The 21643-nt window shown below is 43.7% G+C and overlaps 1 protein-coding gene across 6 annotated transcripts in view; it reads left to right on the top strand.

Moving 5' to 3' along the window:
• CABIN1 (calcineurin binding protein 1) overlaps positions 1–21643 on the top strand; it is a 1968820-nt gene that overhangs the window by 160240 nt on the left and 1786937 nt on the right. For all 6 annotated transcript variants that reach the window (XM_069619890.1, XM_069619888.1, XM_069619891.1 and 3 more), the window contains exon 7: positions 13823–13952. In XM_069619890.1, the coding sequence (XP_069475991.1) occupies positions 13823–13952 (130 nt within the window). The remainder of the gene's footprint in view (positions 1–13822; positions 13953–21643) is intronic.

Genomic DNA, 21643 nt, shown 5'->3' with positions numbered 1-21643 from the left:
GTTCAGCTTCCAAAGCAATGTAATCATAACAAAACAGATGGTATACATATAAATGTAATCTAGCAAGAACAGTGAACTTTGAATCTGATGACATCCTGGACAATCGCTCAGGTTGGGAGTGATTGACCAAGGCAATTCATGACACGAATAAGCAAGTCAAACATTAACGCCAAAAGTTAGATCAATTAAGACTAATCAAATTGGTTAGCTGGAATACCCAAGGTCATAAGCATCTACTTAATCCTTTTGAAAATGCTGAAATGATTGCCTTACAGGAAACCTGGTTGTTAACCGAACCAACTTTACCTGGTTAGGAATTGGTCTGGATCCCAGCAGTTCATCATGGAAAGGGTAGACCATCCTTTCTGACAGCTGCCAAGCTAGATATGAACAGTATGTTGATGGCTTGGGCTTTGCCCCATCCTTGCTTACAGCTGTCAAGATTAATATTCAGAGAGCAAGATAATGGTATAATATCTCAAATAGCGTTATTAAATTTATATTGGAATCCTTCGATGATATCGGATACGCTTTTCCATCAATTAACTGGATATGCTTGATTTAATAGCCCAGGATGTCGCAATAGATATGTCAGTAATAGTAGAGGATTTATGTTTGAAATGTATTGTAGTCACCAGTTAACCCATCAACGCAGGCCAAATTATGGCTGGATTTAATGAAGATGAAAGGATTAAAAAAGTTAAAAGGCTCCTCGAAAGAGATACCCCACCCAACCCTAGATGGTCTAGAGAATCTTCGAAAGCAATGCTAGACTATGCTTTTTTTCAGACCATGCACTAATTAGAGTGAAAGATTTTGTTGTTCTCCATAAAATAGCTAGCAACCATGACATGCTTGAAATTTCGTGGTCAATACCTTCTGAAAGAAAGTAGGAGTTTTATAAAACTCCTTTAGAAATTCAGGGGAAAAATCGAATTAGATGGGAGTCTATATAATTTCGGGAAATTGAAAGAATCTCTTTCTGCCGATTTGGCAAACATTGTCCATTCTCACCAGTTGACTTACGCAGATTTGTTGCAAGTACTCCAGCAGGTCCACAAGATCGGCAGTCGTGTCCAAATAATACATAAATCCATTTATGATCCTGTAGTTCAAAATTTAGAAAATTAAGAAAGAAGACTAACAAGAGGGCTTATTCATGCAAAGCCTGATAATTTGACTGAGTTGCTAAGGAATCTTTGCACTAAGTATAAAAATCATTTACGTCACCATAGAGAGAGAGTAAAACAGGTAGCAGGAGAGAAAATGTTGAACGCTTTAACCTCCTGATCTAGCTTGGAAATATGGAGGTTATTGAAATCATTGCCTTTTAGATGCCACTGCCTCTACTAGTCTGAATACTATTAACGAGGAAATCTGGATAACTCCTTTCTCTATAGTTTTTGCTAGGAGTAATGATGATGTTCCCCTGTTGACGAGGGATAATGTAAATTTGAATATAGTTACGATTGACTGATGATATTGTAATGCCAGATGGGTTGACAAATGTTATTCTAAAAGCTAACCCTGAGGAATGGGCAAGGATATTGTTTCTGATTTTTTTATTTTCAGAAAATAATTTTGACCGGTGTGATCCCGGCTTTATGGCAGACTTCAGTCATGATTCCTTTATTCAAGAAGGGCAATAGGAATGACCCAACCAATTATAGGCCTATTGCCCTTCTTGACATCCCAGGTAAACATTTTGCACGCTTCTTGATCTTGGTAAGATTGCCAGAGTGGCTGAAGAAAAAGGGCATAATGGACCTTCGCCAGTCAGGTTTCATATCTGGTTTGGGAACAGGTGTGAACCTGATAACTATAACCGCTCGAAAACGGCAAGCCTTGAAATGCCAGCAGAATATCTATTTAGCGTTTGTTGATTTTAGTTTGGCATTTGACCTAATATCTAGAAATATACTGTGGAAAAAAAGGGAGAATGCAAATTTCCCACCGGCCCTCCTATACTTGGTACAACAGCTGCATACGAAGACCTCATTTAGAGTAAAATTAAATCAGGAGGGGCTACTAACTGAAGAAATACCAACATTACGACATCTGAAACAAGGGTGTGCATTAGCTGCAACGCTCTTTCATTTTTATATCCATGATATAGGCAAGACCCTAGATACTCTTCGTTCATTTGACCCCAAGATAGGGGAAACCAAGATTTCACATTTACTCTTTGCTGATGATTTAGTGGTCATTGATCAAATAAAAAGTAGGCCTCCAAAGGCAGAAGCTTTAAAAGCTTATACAGTAGAAAACCAACTTATAATGAACTCTGCTAAATCAAATCTTTTTTCATCTACCAAAATACCTTAATCAGTAATTGGTAATGAGACTTTGGAAGTGGTTAAAGAATATAAGTATCTAGGGTTGAATATTAGTAGTAGTATAGGAGAACTACTTTATAAAAAGGACCTACAAAACAAGATACTTATTCTAACTTCAAAAGCAAAAGTCCTAATGCATCAGTACGGTAAATTTTCAAGTAAACTGATTGTAATTCTTTACGTGAAGAAGCTAATACTAGTGGTCACTTATAGACCTCAGTCTGAAATGCCTCGGGATCATCCGAAATGGGATTTTCTCAAAGGAAAGTTTTGGAAATCTATTTTGGGCCTTCCAAGAAGTACACCAATTCAAATGATCAGGTTTGAATTGGGGCTCTCATTATTACAAACTATAGTTGAGTGGAAAACGCTGTCATTATATAAGAAATGTCTCCTACATGAAACCACAAACAAATTTTAATCCCAATATTAGTGGCAGCCATATCTGCTAGCCATGGTGACTTTTTTTAAAGTTTGGTTGAACTATTGTTTATCAATCCTGGATAAGGCGGATATTCAAGAAAAGTTATTATTAAAAAATCCAGATTGGGCTAAACAAAAATTATACCAACAAGAATGGATAAACCTGTGGGATTCATGCCAAAAATACAGGATTATGAAAATTGGCTGCTTTGCCTCTAAACCGGGAAGACGACTTCCAAAATATCTATTAAAGTTTCCTGATTCTGAATATCGGACTGCTTTACTACGTATTCTGTTTGATTTGTGGCCAACTTAAAAGGTTTTGGCAATAAGGGCCAAAGAGCAGGACCAAAACAGTATGTCGCTTTTGCAATGATGTTTTAGCTATTGAACCCTTAGATCAGCTGTTTACAGAATGTTTGGCGCTATCCCAATTTAGAAAGGATAGTTTTCATAAATTCCGTGATTTTAGAGTGCTTTCACAATCTGAAATGTGGGCAAGAATATTTAATGCAGATCATATATCTTTGAATATTGCGTCTGTATGTTTTTTTAAGGAGTCTGAAACTTGTAAACGATGATTAACACTGTAAATGAATGAGATATAGCACTTTAATTTGATCTTTAGAGTTTTATAAGGTTTTATGAGGTCTATTCATGTTGAGAGGATTTTAATGTATTTGATAGTACTGTAATTGATTTGAAATGAATTTGTGTTGTAAGAGAAAGGTTAAATGGAGTTTTGAAATTTTGTATTTTGAAAAGATTGACATTTTTCAACCAAAACAAATAAAGTACTATGAATGAATAACTATTAGAGTAGATTTCCCTTTTTTTGTAAAATTCTCTTCACCTGGGAGTCCCCCATCACGTTTTGCTGGACTGATTTTCCTGAGTGAGTAGGAACATTTTCTCTGATCATGGGAACCCTTTTTACCTCTTTTTAGTATTTGGTCTTGGAGTTATGCTTTCCTCCCATTTTAAGGCATCTACAGTAACCCAGCACCCTCTATGCAGTGCTCGGGAAAGCCATTGTTTCTTTATTTTCCCTTGATTATCTCACGATTATGAAGGTAGGGGGATACTTTTTACCCTACATGTGTTTGCTTTTGCGAGCTCAGCACACTCCACCTTAAGTGGAGTGGTTAGGGGATCCAATGTATCCCTTTTGTCGCCTTTCTAGTAACATTTTGGTTATTGTGACAATTCAGTCTTTTCAGGCTGGTGGCAGTGTATCTTTTACACAAGGGTTTGAACTTTTGTCGCAGGCTGTCATCGCAGCTGTGGTAGGTGACACAAGGGTCACCATTTGACCAAAATGTTGGCATTTTTTTTTAAAGTCCTGAACAAGATGGGTTGTCCTTTCTGATGTCTTCTTCTACCTATCTGGGTGGGGGTGGATCCTCTGGTCCCTTTGTCTTCGCTGGGCTTTCCTTGGAAAGCCTCAAAAAGGGTATTTGAGTGTCTGGCAGGACAGGAAGTGGGGGAGGTCAACCGAAACTACCCCTGTCCTTTGTCCTGCAGTGTGACTGAGTGAAACCAGTCAGACCGGAAGGCTGGCTATCCCCAATGGGCAGCTTTCCCCAATTGCGTTTCCTGCATGGGCCAGCTGGTGTTCCTGCATAAATACCCGAGGTCCTGGAGCAGAATCTCAGTCGACTACTGGAACGGATGATTCAAAGAAGCCAGAAGAAAGACGACGCCAGCAACTTCCAGCGATTACCAGAGCCTGCTGAGTGACCTTTGCTGCCTGACCTCTGCTTCTAAGCGACGGGGAAGATCCGAAGATAACGGCTTCCTCCCTTGGACTGGTGGGCCTTACTAGTCCCAAGATGAACTATATATGTGCCATCCCTGGAAGAGCTATGACCTCCACAGCCTGCAATTCAGCATACCCGGGGTCCTGTGCTGCATTGCGGTGCATCATATGCCAAAGCACGGTTTTGCCTGAAACTTTGTGGGCATTGTCCTAAGCCTGCAGGGACTAGAGCAGCTCCCATGTACCCTCACTAGACACGAGGTCTGAGAAACGGAGAAGAGTCTACTTGCGCCACAACTTTGATGGGTGTCAGTCTGCACGAGAGCTGCTGACAGATCCACAAAAGCCACTTTCTTCTGTCGCCAAGACAGAGCAACCTGTGCCTGGGTCTGCTGTCACCTCACTGCTGGAACTGTACTGCAGCAACTGCTGCTTCATTCCAAGGTGCTGTCCTACTCCTTGTACAATTTACCTGGTGCCCGTTTGTTGATCCTGTGATCCTAGAGGCTGCATATAACTTTATCATGTATCCCTCTAGATCTCCTTAGGGATACATTGTGGTGGACAATCCATTGTACTCTTTCCTTAGGACATTGGTCCTTGGGGAATCCTTCAAAGAAACCTTCTAAATTCCTTGACTTGAAAAATCTAACTGTTGCTTACCTGCAACCTGAGAAGAGCTCCTGTTGGACTCATCCGCACTGAACCTTTTACTTTGCCTCTCCATGCTCAACCCTTGGCCACTGGTGGCCCAGTAACCCTGCTGAACTTTGTGAGACTCTCATAAATTAGGGTTGAACTCTCTAAGATAGGCTGGATCAAAGTTATTAAAGTTCTAAAGGTTAGCAACAGTTTGCATATGTGTTTCAGATGGTTTTACTATGTGATGTATTGCTACAATGGCTATTCTAAAGTTACTACAAGTGTGGTTTTCTACCCAATGAATATTGCAAGTTGTTTTCTATACTACTCTGTTAATAGTATTTACTTGACTTGTTAATAGTATTTACTTGACTTGAATTACAACAGTATGCCTTGGTGTATATAAATACATCTCTATTTTTTAATTGAAACTTTAAGTGTAAGTGTTTTCTTGGACTAAGTGTATTTGACGATTCACTAGGTGTCGTCACTCCCCAGGGGGGTGACTTTTCCCGTGAGGCTAGGGAAGTGAGGCCACTACGCAGTATTTCCCCCTAGAGGTAGTTTACAGGAGGACCTCATGGGGAGGTACTCCCCTCCTGGGAGTAAGGAAGATCACCTGGGTAGAAGTAATCAAAACACCCCGAACCCGACAGTCCCAAACCACTTACACTCTTTCCTTCAAACACCATTTGGTAGGACTTCTATTTGCTATAGTGATGTTTAGCCTATCAGTTGGACTAAGATGAAGAAGAATACGAACAACGTCCGTAGCACTGCAAACTAGCACAATGATGATCATCCACTGCATGAAGATTATCGAACAGGTAACCCCTGGGAAATGTGGAGCTCAGGAACAATGCCAAAAAAGAACCACTGTGGTATTGACTTCTGCAGGGCGTGGTTACCAGGATGTGATAAAGACCAATAAAGGACTGCTTGAGAGAGATAGCCAACCAGGAGGAGACACCTTGAAGCCCTGGCAGAGCAGAGGAGACATGGTGAAGGCCAGGAGGAAGTCGAGTGCAATCCGCTCCCAGAATCACGCAGACAACGGGACTCCTCTACTGGATGGCATGGTGACGGTCCGGATGGTGGTGGGTCGCTGAGGGACAGATGTGCAAACTCAAGCTCAAGCTTAAGGTGCAAGCTCAAGGCTTCACCCAACGAATCTCAAACCCCACACATGACAAAGGTTGCATATTGGACTGGCTAGCAGATCTCAACTGCAGCACGAATATACTAGCCAATCACCCATGCCCATGGTCCGAACACAACGTTCTAGTATTCTCCATCAGTGATGCAGTCCACTCAATCATCCCACCGCAACTCACCAAGTTGACACTTTAAAAAAACTCTAGATACATTACCCCAGACAATATGCTCCCTAGGATACTACCACTCACTGCCCACCACTTTACCACCAGTTCTGATCCCACCTCCATGGCAACACTATACAACTAAACCCTCCAGGCAGCGGTCAACGAAGTTGCTCCGCTAGGCATCCGCAAAGCCAAACCTATAGCCCACTTAAACCCCTGGTAGACCACTAGCCTCAAAGATCTGCGAACTGCAAAAAGAACGGCTGAGAGCGCTTGGAAAAAAACACCCACTCACGCAAACAAACTGCACTACAACACACTAGCCGCAGAATACAAACAAGCCACCAGGCAACTCATACAATGTAAGAATCAACAGGGTACATCGTCTTTGCAAGAAGACAGAGGTTTGGTAATACAGTTTCATCTTGAATAGAATCGACACAAGATACTTCACACCCCTGAAGAATGTCCTACATTGTTGTGCTAATGGGACAGAAACTTGTACAAGTTGGGAATCTACAAATTCAAAATACGCAATAGCCATTAAAATATAAGGCTAAGGGATCTCAGTGTAATTGGACTACAATTGGACTACACGGGTTGACCCAAGATTGAATTCATCAATAGAACCCGTTTAGGTTGATTCACTTGTGTTTTACAATTGATTGATTGTTTTACAGAATATGATCATTTTTTATGATGATTTTTTTTAATGATTTCGTATGACTAATAAAATTTGTATTTTTTGAGTATCCTAGTATTACTTAACCACCAGATAGGATACCCATGTGTGTTTGGCACCTTTTAAGGAATAGATCACATGCTCTGCATAGTCCGACATCTAGTGGAAGTCGCAAAGTATTACAAGATTTGTTTTCGAAACTCAAACGTACATAGACTAGGCATGTTTAGTAATACTATCCCTAGTGTGACATGTACTGTACCCATGGTCCTTCACGTGTCGCGGTCCCTCAGATTGGGGTTTTTCCGGCATCGAAGTCAGACGTAAATGCAGAGTTCTCTTCCAGGCTGATGCCTTTTGATTAACTAAAGTTGTACTTGTAGACTTTCTTCCTTTCGTTTCTTGTTCGCCTCGCAGCACGACTGCTCAACCACTTGACGGCTCGTGACGAAGACCCACATTGTCGACGACTGATCGATCAACGAACCGACAAAACCTTTACGGGCCTCTTCGGGCTTCAGCCCATTACAGTAGGGAGAGAGGGTGGAGGTTCTTTATAATGACTCTTTTAGAGAATGTTTATCCCATCATCCCCATTCTTCTATTTACGCCCATCTGCCCTTTTAAAATATAATGGACCAAACCCCATTCAAATTCTGCCCCTCCTGCCACCATAAATTCCTGTGGAAGGACACACACCAAGTGTGCAATCATTGTCTCCCTAGGGATCACGCCAAAAAACATTGCAAATCCTGTTGGCTTTTCTGGCCTAAAACCCTAAAGGATCAGCGGATGAAACGCTGGTCCGCTCACACCTCCATAAACTTAACGGAAGACTCAAACGAGGGCAGTTACGCAGTCATGAGTGATGCCGAGGGCGAACAGGATCTGTTGGAACCTCAAGTGCGGGCCCCTGACTCTGAGAAGCAGGCCGGCAGCCCTCTGATGGAGAAGACACCAGTCGGCCAAGGCACCACAAACGCACTAAGGACATACCCCATGGCCGACTCTCGGCTGCATCGTCGAGGCCCATGCGGTGACCGGGGATAAAGCCTCAGGTTCCTCGCTGTCTTCTGGGCTATCGCGCACTTTTTCGCCTTATGGCATTTCCCAAAAACCAAAAGCGAAGGTCGGTTCGGACATCGCATATAAAAAGAACCTCCTTTCGCACGCCGATGTACAGACGCCGAAGGGCATTTCGAAGTCTCCAAAGAACACGCCAAAATACAAGCAATAATTAATAAACTGTGCGTCATTACTTAAAGCAAACTCGCTGAAAAAACACAAGGTTTCGACGTCCTTGACCCCAGAGAACACCCACACAGACTTTTCTAACCCCATAGACCCCCTCTCTGGGGCTATGCCCCATAAAGATACCACTTCTTCCCAGCCCACCCCTGTTAAGGATGCCACTCACTCCCAGGCCCCTGTCATTTCAGGCTTTCCACACTCATGCCATTTTACACCAGAACAATTTAATAACATTTTAGGGAGAATGTCCAATTTCGTAGACTTCATGGACAAACACCCTGACCAATTGACAGTTCTTAGAGACGCCTCAAAGCCAGGGACATCAGCAGAGCCACCCCCTGCCAAAGAGTCTTGGCTTGAGCCAAAGCCAAGCACCTCTGCTCTAGGCACTCCGGCCTCGGCATCTTACTCGGGACTCATATTATGACGACCAAGCGAACTGAGGGTCTCGGGGGGACCTCTTTGGCAAAGACCAGTTTTATGACAATGATGACAACAACATTTATATAGTACAGTCGCCAGACCATCATGACCAGCCGGTTGCAGATTCGCCGGTTGACAACCAACTTCAATACAACAAACTGCTACTAAAGGCGGCGCAACATTTCAGTATTGACACTCGGGGAACCACAGGTCAACAAAGACTTTGTAGAAGATATCCTGGGGGGGGGTCAGGAAGTCTGCCACCCTGTTTATACCCCTCATGTAGTCTGTCGAGAGACCAGGTTCCCTAGTGGTCACCACCACCTGAAAAAGGGTAGGCACTCCCCTGCCATCGGCAAAAGTCCCACCAGACAAGGAGAGCAAGAAGATATATACATTTGGGGGAAAGGTTGCATCCTCTGCAGCATGCCAGACAAGAATTGCTAACAAGACCACTCTTAGCTAGTTACGGCTGCCACAAATGGGAAGAGTTGGAACGCCAGATGGAAACGGTTCCAGAACCACTAAAGGCTCAACTGCTTAAAACTATGTCAGAGGGCAAACAAATCTCAAACTGCATCCTGAAGAACAATCTTTGATGCTGCAGATAACGCAGGACGCATCATAGTGGAGGGAACGCTCATTAAGCGGCATGCCTAGATTAGGCAATCCGGTTTTAAGCTAGAGACTCGAGCAACCCCCTTAAACATGTCAGTGGAGCCAAATGTATTATTTGGGAAGGCCGTAGAGGACACCATCAAGAGTGCCAAGGAGGAGTACGACAGACTTAACTCCCTTGGGTAGTTTACTAACGGACCTTTTTCCCAACGGTGTACCGCAAACTCTTAATAGATTTCGGGGCCAGTGTGCACAACACTCCTCAGGCTACTCTCGGGGAGGACAATTCTTGTCCGGGGGCCAGTCACAAGGCCAAGGTTCCCCGTCCAACTTTCAAAGAGGGAATAAAAGTGGCAGAGGTAGGGGCAGAACCTCACCCGGGAGAGGCTCAGCACCTCCCAAACAATGACGCGCTATTTCAGGTTCCCTCCCATGACACTGCAGTAGGAGGCCATCACTCAATTCACCCACACGTGGGAGGGGATAACATCGGACAAGTGGGTGTTGTTCACCGTTGCAGGTGGCTATTGTATCGAACTGGTACAAAGACCACCCTACCACCCGCCGAGACAAAGGAAGATGACGGCAGAAGAGCAAAAAATACTGCTAGAGGAAATAAAGGCTGTACTCGTAAAAGGACGCAATGGAGATCGTCCCAGCAAACAAAGTATACAAGGGTATTTATTCAACGTACTTCCTTGTGCCAAAAAAGACATGGCAAAACACAAACGTTTTGTATGACCACGCTTCAGGAGGTAATTCCACTCCTGAAACGGGGGGACTACATGGCAACGTTGGATATGAAAGATGCATCTTTCATATTTCAATGCACCCTGCTCACAGAAAGTACCTTTGTTTCAGTATGGTGGCAGTACACTACCAGTTCAAAGTACTCCCATTCAACATCGCCTCAGCACCAAGAGTATTCACAAAGGTGCTTGCAGTAGTGGCAGCACACCTGCGCAGAAGGTCTATCCCAGTATAGCCTTATCTGGACGACTGGCTAATCACAGGGAATCTCCTCCAATTTGCAGATTAAATACGCAAAAAACAATAGACCTTCTCTTCAATCTGGGTTTCTCCATCAACGAGAAGAAATCGAGCCTAGTCCCCAGCCAAGTAAAACAGTTTCTAGAGGCTATCCTAAACACAAAAGAGGAGCTGGCTTTCCCCTAAAACGAGAGAGTTCAAAATATGCTGTTGTAGGTACCCCACTACAAGGTCGGTCGCCAGTTAACTGTATGCAAAGCAATGCGCATGCTCGGAATGAAGGCCTCTTACATCATTTGGTGCCACACGCGCGTCTGCGTCCAGTGCAGGAATGGTTAACGAAACAGTGGTCTCAGGCAATCAGACAGTGGGACGATATAGTGGTTGTTTTGCTAGCCCTGGTTCAGGCTCTTCGCTGGTGGTCCAAGGACAACCTGTTAAAAGGAAAACCTTTTCGCGCTCCACCAGCACAAGCTCTACAGATGCCTCATTCGCCGTTTGGGGCTCACTTCCTCCACCACACAGCCCACGGACAGTGGACACACACTACTGCCCAAAGACATATAACTTCCTAGATCTCTAGGCAGTCACGGCTCTTCAGGTTTTTCAGAAACATCTCAAGGGTCAAACAGTGTGGGTCCTCACAGACAGCACCACGGCCATGTTCTATCTGAATAAGCAGGGAGGCACACACTCTCAAAGTCTATCCAAGCTATCCCAAAAAATATGGAAGTGGGCTCAAGCGGAACATGTTCCTAACATCTTCACGTGCTCCAGGTGAACTCAATTCTCTGGCAGACACTCTAAGCAGACACCCTCTACCACAAGAGTGCGAGTGGCGAGATTTGTTCGCCACAAACCTAAACGCACAATGCCCAGACTTTGCGTACAGGTTTCCCCAAACTGGGTCCAAGGGGAACGCCCTGTGGAGGAACTTGTCAGGGAAATATGCTCAAGTAACCTGATCCTGGTTGCTCCTATGTGGGCGAGACGGCCTTGGTTTCCTGCTTAAACTGGTGATGTGCGACCCAATCAAGCTCCCTTGCCCAAACATGTTGACACAACACAAAGGGGCATCCCTCCACCCACGCCCACAATCGATGAACTTGGCAGCTTGGCTCCTGACGTCATAGAGTTTGGCCACTTGAACCTTCCTCAAAGGTGTATGGATATCCTTAGAGGCACGAAAACCCAACACCAGCACTGCTACTGTAATAAGTGTAAAGGATTTGTGATATGGTGTACATCACAATCACTAAGCCAATAGAATGTTCTCCAGCTACCATTCTACACTACATGCTTTACTTACTAGACTCTGGTCTAGTATTTAAGTCCTGCATCTGGCGGCCCTATCGGCTTACACCACTTCACAGAACAAGGTATCCCTGTCATTAAGGCATTCATGGAAGTGGTAAAGAGGCTATATCCCCCAATTTCCAACCCTCCCCCGGTTTGGGGTCTCAATGTTGTGCTCTCCAAGCTCATGGGGCCACCCTTTGAGCCTTATGCACAAGGCCAGCCTAAAGCATCTTGCCTATAAAACTGCATTCCTGGTAGCGATCACCTCCATGAGACGAGTCAGTGAGCTACAGGCTTTGTCTGTACAAGGCCCCTTTTTCATTATACACATGGATAAGGTTGTCCTCCGAACACATCCTAGGTTCTCACCCAAGTTCATTTCAAAGTTCCATGTAAACGAATCCAGAGAACTTCCCACCTTCTTTCAAAATCAATCAAACTCAGCAGAAAGAAGCCTCCATACACTTGGATGTACAGAGGGCGGTCTTGTACTACGTGAACAAAACAAAACCCCTAAGGAAAACAGACCAACTCTTTGTTTCCATAGCGCCGGGTAGAGAAGGCGATCACATATGAAAGAACGCCATCTCTAGACGGATAGTGAAGTTCGTACAGCTCTGCTATTCCCTATTCAAGAAAGTTCTACCCTTTACACAAAGAGCAAACTCTACCAGATGTACAGGAGCTACCTTAGCTGTCATTGCAAACGTCCCTCTGGACGCCATCTGCAAGGCTACTACATAGAGCTCCATCCAGGTGCTCACACAGCATTATTGCATTGACGCACACTCTAAAGCAGATTCACAGGTGGGACAAGCGGTCCTAAAACATTTAATTCCTGCTGTACCTTCTAACTTCCCATCTCCTTCTCCAGGTACTGCTCGCTAATCTTTGCAGAGCATGTGATCTAAGCAGTTCCACCACCTTCAGATGGGATGCATTACTCACTGTAATCGTATTTCTGGTGCTTGTATCTGCTTAGATTCACATGCGCCCACCCTTCCTTTACTGGAGTAGAAGGCGCATAGATGTTTTCTGGGTTATCACTGTTTCTGCTTTATCACATCTGTACTGGCGCTACACTTCATGCAACCGCGTGTCAGAAATAAACAAGCTGAGGGACCCCGATGCGTGAAGGACCATGGGTACAGTACACGTCACACTAGGGATAGTATTACTAAACACACCCTGTCAATGTCCGTGTTCGAGTTTAGAAAACAAATCTTGTAATACTCTGCGACTTCCATTAGATGGCAGACTATGCAGAGCAGGTGAATCTAAGCAGATACAAGCACCAGAAATACGATTACGGTGAGTAATGTATCCCATATAATGCAGAATTACAGTATTGCCACTGTAAAACACTGCACTGTCTCCATGCTTACAGTAAAGTTTAGGTTAGTGTATCCAAATCCCATAGATTTTTTGGAAAGGGTACCATTTGCAGGGGATGTTTGAACGGTTTAACATTTACTTTATTTTCAGTAAAAGTCAAATAAAGGTTTTGCTGTGCATGGCTGGCCTCTGGGTGGTAGCAGTGGGCCAAAGGAAGTGTGTTTGTGGTGACAAGCACCATTTTACAGAAGGCACATTTACATTTGTTGTCATCCGTTGCCATGGGTCAAGTGCATTTCTTAGGTTGAGTAGGTACATGAGGTTATTCAACCTGCAGGTCTAGCAGAATTTTGAAGAATTTGCAAGGCCCGAGGATCTCACAAATGTCTTAATTCAGTGGTACACAAAAATGCTGCATCGTTGCTCATTTTATGTCTTGGGTACAAATAACCTTTGGTGAGATTACAAATATTAGTACAAAATTGCTAGTCAAATGGGTTTGTTTACTAATCAACATTTAAATTATCAATCTCTGCTAATCAATTTTTGGAAAACAAATTTATGCCTTGAGGTAGTACTTTTGTAAAACTCCCTAACAATAACAAAATGGCAGTTGTTGTCAACCACTATGCAAGGTAGAACTTTGTGTTAAGCTTGTGCTAAGTTGATAACTCTTGTATGTATTGGTGTATACCCCTTGGCATGAATGTGTTAATGCTTCATCTGGTCCTTCTTCCCCCAGCCTGTTTATACTTCATCTGCAAAGCGCTAGAAAAGGACTGTCACTACAGCAAGGGCCTGGTTCTGAAGGAGAAGATCTTTGAGGAGCAGCCGTGTCTGAGGAAGGATTCTTTCCGCATGTTCCTAAAATGGTAAAGTGGGCAAGTTCTTTCCTAATTGTTTTATTTCCTTTCACTCAGCCTGTTCTCCCAACTGCTCTTATCATAGTGCATCCATGCAGGGGCAACCTCTTTGGGCCCTACTGGCAGCTCTTGCTCTGTCGGGCCTCTAGCAGTTTGGCAATGTTTAGTTGGGTTAGAAGCAAATTCTTTTGGAAATGGGTTAATGATGTGCCATTTCGACTGGTGTGGGCAGACCATCATTTTGTTGTTTACTCTTTCTGATCCATTTATTTGAAGGCTATTTATTATTCTTTAGTCAAAGAGCTTTGTTTATAAGACACTTGATGAATGTCCTTCTGAATGATGCTGTTTCCCTGTTGCAACATGTTAATCCGGAGTCCAGCATGAATAGTGCTGCGAAGAGGCATCACAATTGTTTATATACTCACATTTCTAACCAATAACACATCTGGCCCTATTCAAACAGTCTGCATTCATAAGGCATTTTTTTAAGTGCGCTTCCTAATATAAATTAATTTGGTAGTCTTTCTTTTCCATAGTGATGAGCTTTTTCCACCACACTCTTTCCATTAAAAAAGTGACCTTTTATTTTCCTAATCAGATGTGGTGTTTTTTTCCTATGGAAATCCATCTTGTCCTTTTCCATTCCTTAGCTCTGTGTTTGGGTTGTGAGATAGACCTACTCACAACTAGGTAAGTGTTTCCCTGGAAAGTATTGTCCAAGCGCTTTGGTAAAAAGCGCTATATAAATATCAATAAAATACAAAAAATATATATGCATGTGGTTAGGTACTAAAAACTGACCTCTTAGGAGTGCTGTAGTGTGGTTATAGGCACAGTGTAACATCTATAACTTTCATTACTATTATGACCACACAATATATGAATTAAAATATCTTTATCTGCTATATGAGTACATGAACAAAATGTGGTTTATAGGCAAATAGTTACTTTAGGAAACCAAGTTCTTGCAGTGTATTTGTTGTGAGACCCTACCGCTTAACTACACCGTGATATGCCAAGATCAAGAAGAAACACTACGTGCATGGGCTGTCTCAATGGGTTCTAGACGTTTTGGGAGATTTTTCAATTATCTTTCTAGACCCTGATAGTTGTTTGCACATTGTGGTTTGCACATCGTTTCCATGTGAGATCCCGATTCTCTAAGAAGTATCAGTGAATACTGTTGGCTGGCTAACATTTTTATAGGGTTGTCACACACGTTGAACCACATAAAAGAGTAATTGGAAGAAAATGTCATTACATGACTGAGATATTGTCAACATACTGATATTTTGAAAGGGATTGGATGCTGATCTTGAAAGATATACTCTAAAGGTTGGCTATTTTGGGATAGAACAAACTATGCACTGCAAGAAATTAGAAGATTGTTTTCACATGTTACAAGACCACTAAATTGTCCATTTCGGTGCAGTTGCTCCTCTTTGCCTTTCGAGACTTGCCCACTCTATTCCTTTATTATTTATGTGAACAGTCCTACAAGAAGTACCATTACAGATCCAAGATGCACCTTGAAGAATATAGATGGAATTACCAATAAAATATCTCTGACCAGATAACCGTACAGACTCAAAGGAGATGGCAAAATACTGCTTTCATCTCAACAAAGTAAAGCAGGGCCAATAAACACTCATCAAATCGATTCATGCAGGATCACAATGTCTTTTCGATTATACTCAGTTTATAAAATGCTAGATGTGTCATCTATGACGTCATCCTTCGCGGGAAACCGTAAAACCTATCGAGGGGTGGGATTGGATATGGGGAACATGTCTATATGTACAATGCATACATTAGTTTCTCATTGGCGGTCCCTTATCTGTAGGACACCCCCTGAGCTACTTCTATACACGTGGTATCATACACTCGTCATACAGAAATGTGGCAGCGGAATAATACTTTGCAACATTGTATGTAAAAGTGCATGGCAGGTTTTTCTAATTGGTTGGCAACCCAAATCCAACCTTGGACATTTGTCTCGCTAGCAGCGCATACTCGGAAACGAAAACCAGCTGCTTGGAGATGCGTCAGCTTTCCCCTTGTTTTCTCAATTGGTCTACACCCTCTCATCGCTACGCCTTATGCCAGTGTCTTCTGTTTGAAGGCTGACCTTGCCAGTCTGCACTGTCTTGGGACATTCGAGGGAGTGTAGGCACACCATTATCTTAGCTTCAAGCCTAATGAATAGCCCTTGTTTGCAAGCTCTTCATCACATGTTACAAGACCACTAAATTGTCCATTTCGGTGCAGTTGCTCCTCTTTGCCTTTCGAGACTTGCCCACTCTATTCCTTATTAACTTTATTCCCTTTTAATTGTCCAATATTTGGCATCCATAAATGATCTTGTTCCTCCTAATCTTACGAAAATATGTCCTCACACATGGTTTGCTCATAGACTACCTTTGTGCTTTTCCACCATCTCTTGAAATGGCATCCTTGGTTCCAAGTCAATATACTCCTCTATTTTTCAAGGGACAACATCTTCTTCATCTTGTTTTTACTTCAAGATCCAGGGCTCATATGTTGAGGTAGCTGGGCTGATTGACATAAGCCGTCCATTTTTTTTTTTTATGGTAAACATTGAATATATACCTCTCATAAGCAAGCTTATATGTATTCTTTCTACCTTGCGTCTCAGCGTATTTAGTTTTTTACCAGTGAGTCACTTCATTCTTCTTTGTGTTCATAAGCACTGCATTATAGAGTACATGTTTTTCCTAGTGCTTCAGTTACATCGCCATTCTTAAGTATTTTCATATCCTTTCTGTATAGGTTCTTATATCTTTAGGACATTCTTTTGCTGTCGCCTGACTTTGTTTTAACGCACATCCATTCTGGGCATAGCTGCATTTCGACAGCTTGGTGCATCCTTCTTGGTAACTTTCCTTCTTGGTAACTTTCCTCCACAATGTCAGCCTGCGGGTATACTCTGAAGGGTTGTGTGAGAAACCTGAGGTGTCTCACCCGCTAGTCCCTGGGGATCTATCATCCAGGTGGCCAAAACACAGCCATTGCTTTTGGATCCAGTTCCTGTGGGTGGACAAGTGCGCGAGGATCACCTGGATGACAGGTCTTCGGGGAGTGGAAGTGGGGCACCAGATGGTGAGACGTGGTATCCCCTTCCCTTTAACACCTTTTCCCCCATCCTACCAGGTAGGATACCTAGAAACTCAACCCCCCTTTTTTCCGACAAACACTTTCTCACAGACTGCTCACCGTGAGCGACAACAGACTAACACCAGAGCCATATACCTGAAATGTCCCGATATAATGGTCTGACAAGGTCAGGCAATTACTGATCATTACACACAAGTGACTTCCATCACACTTCCCCCACACGGATAAAAGGCGGAACACGAAAGCACACTCTGAGTAAGGCAAAGCACACGAGGAAACAGCAGTTCCAAGATGGCAGTTCAATACAAGGAGAAAAACGGCAAGACCAGAGGGGGTTGCAAGGAGTGAAGTGCCCTTGACCTTCTCAAACCGTTACTTTCATGAACCTTGGAAAGTAAGAAACCTAAGACCGGGAACTAAAGCTGAACAAACCTGCATTGTGTGTTGGAGGTACCCTGGGCTCTCCCACGTCGATATCCAAGGCGGGGAGGAGCGTTGGCTGCCGTGGTACTGTCCTTGGCTCATATAACAAAGCAGCACCAGTAAAGTCAGCACAGCCAGTGAGCCGGAGAGACTGGCGGTGGGATGATCTAGGGCTCACCACATGGGGAGGGATATGGTATAAAGATTAAATGTTTAGGTGTCTCAGGGATTTGATGAAAACTGAGGGTCTACCCAGAGGCCAGTTCTTATGATGGTGAAAGTTTGTGGCAAAGGCTAGGAAGAAATGGACGTCCTGGCCAGGAGAACCGGAACACAATGCGCTACGAACGCTTCTGTATGAGTTGGAGGATAGCTGGCAACCAGTATCGCTGGTGTATGGATGCTTACTGAGTGCAGTTTGTGTGTGGAATATGAGATTGAATTGGGGCAGGAGTTAAGTGACACCCAATGGGATGCAGCATTGTTTTTTTTTAAAGATGATTTCATGTAATGCAAGGTTCGCCTCTTGCAACTTAATGTACTCTATAGAACATACATGACACGCAGTCGAGTGGCTAAATTTCACCATACCGTGCCACCTGTCTGCCTGCCACCAGATAAAGACAGTGTGCTGGGGCCACACTTTATTTCTGGGATCCAGTGGAATGCTTACTCAGAGCATACCCCAGACTGGAAAAATATAGACTTGTGAGTAAATTCATGGATTTAGCATGTGTTTTAGCGAAGCGACGCAAAGCAATGGCCTGGAAATTGAAAGGTGGGCCACAAACCATCTATGGTACAAATATCTTGTAAGGTGGGGTGCAGCAGAGACCACTGCTTGGTACAGCTTTGAGGGTTGGATTGCGGGAGCTCACTGATAATATGGAGGCATGGAATGCTCTTCTCCTTGCTATCTTCCAGACGTCAAACCCTGTGATCATTGGATTGTTGTTCTTCCTACTGATCAGATATTTAATTGGGGTTATACTTTTATATGATGCCTTTGGTGATTCCTTCCACCTCACCTGCTCGAATTGGTTCTCTAATAGGTTGGCCTTGAGATTAAGGACGCCCCGTAGACGCAAACTGTCCCCCACTGGACCTCTAGACCAAGAAATCTAGGATGCCCTGTTTTTGTTTACTTTAGGTTATTTCCTTTGTTTGTTATAATTTGTCACCCATATACTATGTAATCCATAGCGTTTGTTTTTTTGATTATAAGATACAGTCTGTGGATAATGTACTGAGATTGCATACACCAGTAAACAGAGTTTAAAATACATACAAGGGACAAAAAACAAAATGCATGTTAGAAATCAGGTGATTTGCAAAGGTGACATTAACCTACGGTGGTAAGTGTTTCAAACTAAAGAGTACTATATCAATCTAGAAAAGAACATTTTTAAGTGTCACTGGAGCAATTTTGAGGTCCGCTGTGGAGAATGCGGGAAAGCCCAGGTGGAGCTTTCTCCCTCCTTAACAAGTAATTGAAGTTTAAGTCGAGCTTTCAATAGATCTACAGTTGGTCTGCCTTCGTTTGTTCTAGACAGTGAGTTCCAGTGGAGCAGGGCAACTAGGGAGAAAGAGCGGAAGTACAGGGAGGGCATGGGACAGTGTGGTTGAGTACAGGGGAGGATCAGCCAAGGAATAAGCTTGGGCAGTAGTCCAGTTTGCTAAGCTTGAAGGTGGATATTACATTTTTTGTAGAGTGGTTAGTAAAGGATGCATTTTCAAAATGTTGAGGTTAATAAGAGCAGCAGAGGCGCATAGGCGCAGTGGTAATGTTGAATTGTTGCAGTTGGAGGACGCTATCAAAGAGGACCTCAAGATTGCCAACCTTGGGCGAGGGAGCAATAAGGTCAAGCGGGAAGGACATGTGAGACGGGTGGGTAGGTATGGCATTGGAAGCCAGGACAAATGTCTTCCGTTTTTGAAGAGTTCTTCATGAGGTAGCGGAGAGACTTCCAGTGACACATTGAAGTGAGACGGTTGGTAATCCATTCTGATCTGAGTGGGGTGAAGGGGGGCAATTGGACCAAAAATTTGAATGTCATCAGCAAAAAGGTGATGGTGAAAGTCAAAGGACAAGATGCGTGAAGAGCAGGGGTCGAAGGACTGATTCTTCAGGGATGCCGACAGGGAGAAGGGTGAAGTCAGGGTTTGCGAGTTCGAGGAGATTTTAAAGGATCGAACTTCCAAGTAGGAAGCAAACCAGGTGAGAGCAGATTTGTGAAACCCAATGTCTTGGAGAGTGAGTGGGGGAGAGGATTGCTTGCCAGTGGCGGAGAAGTTCAAAACGATGAGAATAGAAGAATTTGGATTGGTGATCATCAAAGAGAAAGTTGGCGACATGCACCAGTGCAGTGTTGGTGGATTGTTAACTACAGAAACCAGATTGGTCTGGCTCCCTCAATGTACTTTGCGATCCGGTTAAAGACCACCCACTCAAGGACCTTTCAATAATGGGGAAGGAGGGAAACTGGGCAATAGTTTGCTGGAATGTTTAGGTCAGCAGAGGGTGTCTTCACTAGGGGTAAAATGGATGCAGATTTGAAGGGGCCCGGAAGAGTCCAGTGGGGAAAGGTTTAAGAGCTCAAAAATAAGGGCAATTGATTGAGACGAAGTATTTGACCATTTGGTGAGCCAAAGAGTCTTTAGGAGCACAAGATGAGTTGGCTCTCTGAAGAATGTGTGCTTATTCAAAAGAGGTAGGGGAGAATTAGTCTAGAGTAGAGGAGGTTGGGGGGCAGGTGGTGTACAGAATGAGTGTACGGAGGGAGATCGAGGTGGATTGTGAGTGTCATGAATTTTAGAGCTTTTGAAGGGAAAGTAGCGGGCAAAGTCATTAACAGACTTTGATATTGGCTTGGAAGGAGTGAACAAAGCTGGGAGGGTAGATTAACGTTTTCAGGAGTGATTGCCAAATCCTCCTACTTCACCCTAATCTCCTCTCTTTGCAGAATCCAGTGCAGAGGTGAGGGCTTCAATGGAATCGTGTAGGCTAGGTGTCTCTAATTTGCATCAGTATTGTAGCCTGTGTTGCATATCTGTTTTTAAGGTCTAAATTCCAGAGGTGATCCAAGGCAGAGGATGGCGGTGCAAAGGTGTGAATGTGCGATCAGGATAGTGTTGGTCTAATGGAGTAAAGTTTATAATGCAAGTTGGAAAAAAGCACGGTCCATGTAAGAGCCATGAATAGGGGAGAGAGGTCTGGCATCGGCAAAGCAAGGGGCAAGAGTCCTGCCAGAAATTCCTCTTAGTCATTGAGGAGTGGAAGCAGAAGGGCCCAGGATGTTAAATTTAAAAATGGAGTGATCCGAGGGATAGGGGTCAATGGAGAGGTCGGTGGTGGAGAGTGGTTAAAGAAGAGGTCAGTAGGGGAGAGTGAATTAGTTGGAGAAAAAAGGTCTCAAGAGTTCCTACCAGAGTAGGCAAACCGGTCGTGGGGGGATTGGAGGGAGTGGTCTGATAGGAGGGAGTTGCGTTCAAGACAGGTGGCTGCAGAGTGCTTGAGAAGGTTCCATTTCCCCAGCATGACAATGGGGATGTTGGAAGGAAGTGACTTAAGGTTCATATTGGGGAAGGAGGAGTTGAGTGGAGAAGTGGTTTGATAGAGAGCCAAAACAATGAGAGGAGTTGAATAGTGGCATATTCAAATTCAGGAGGCGGTGATGTCATGCGGGGGTTGGAGAGGCAGTGTTGCAGGCCTTAGTGATGAGGAATCGCACACTGCCACCCTTCCCAACAGGATGGGGAGCAGGGTGAAAAGTTAGCAAAGTCAGTATGGAGAGCTGCTAGTGTAGCAGAGTCATGAGGGGGCAAATTCAGGTTTCTGTGTTAGTAAGAAGTGAACGTTGTGAATGACAATTCAAGTGGTTAGTACAAACTGACAGTGGTTGTCCGATCATGGGGCTGTGCCTGTTTGAAGAATTTGAGGTTGTAATGGATCACCTAACTGCAGGGCGCGTAGCGTACAAAAAAAGGTTACATATACCCAAGTAAGAATATGAAGAAAATCGCCCCCCAGGCAGGTGCTCCATACTCAAAACTATATTGCCTTAATTATAGTCAAACAAGTTTATTAGCATCATAAACTAGTCAAGATTATTTCAGTTTACATAGACACTAAAGACATC

Source organism: Ambystoma mexicanum, chromosome 10 (genome assembly GCF_040938575.1).
Source record: "Ambystoma mexicanum isolate Mex_15411 chromosome 10, UKY_AmexF1_1, whole genome shotgun sequence".
NCBI lineage: Eukaryota > Metazoa > Chordata > Amphibia > Caudata > Ambystomatidae > Ambystoma > Ambystoma mexicanum.
The sequence above is the reverse complement of the archived record's forward strand: the minus strand, read 5'-3'. Positions and strand labels throughout refer to the sequence as shown.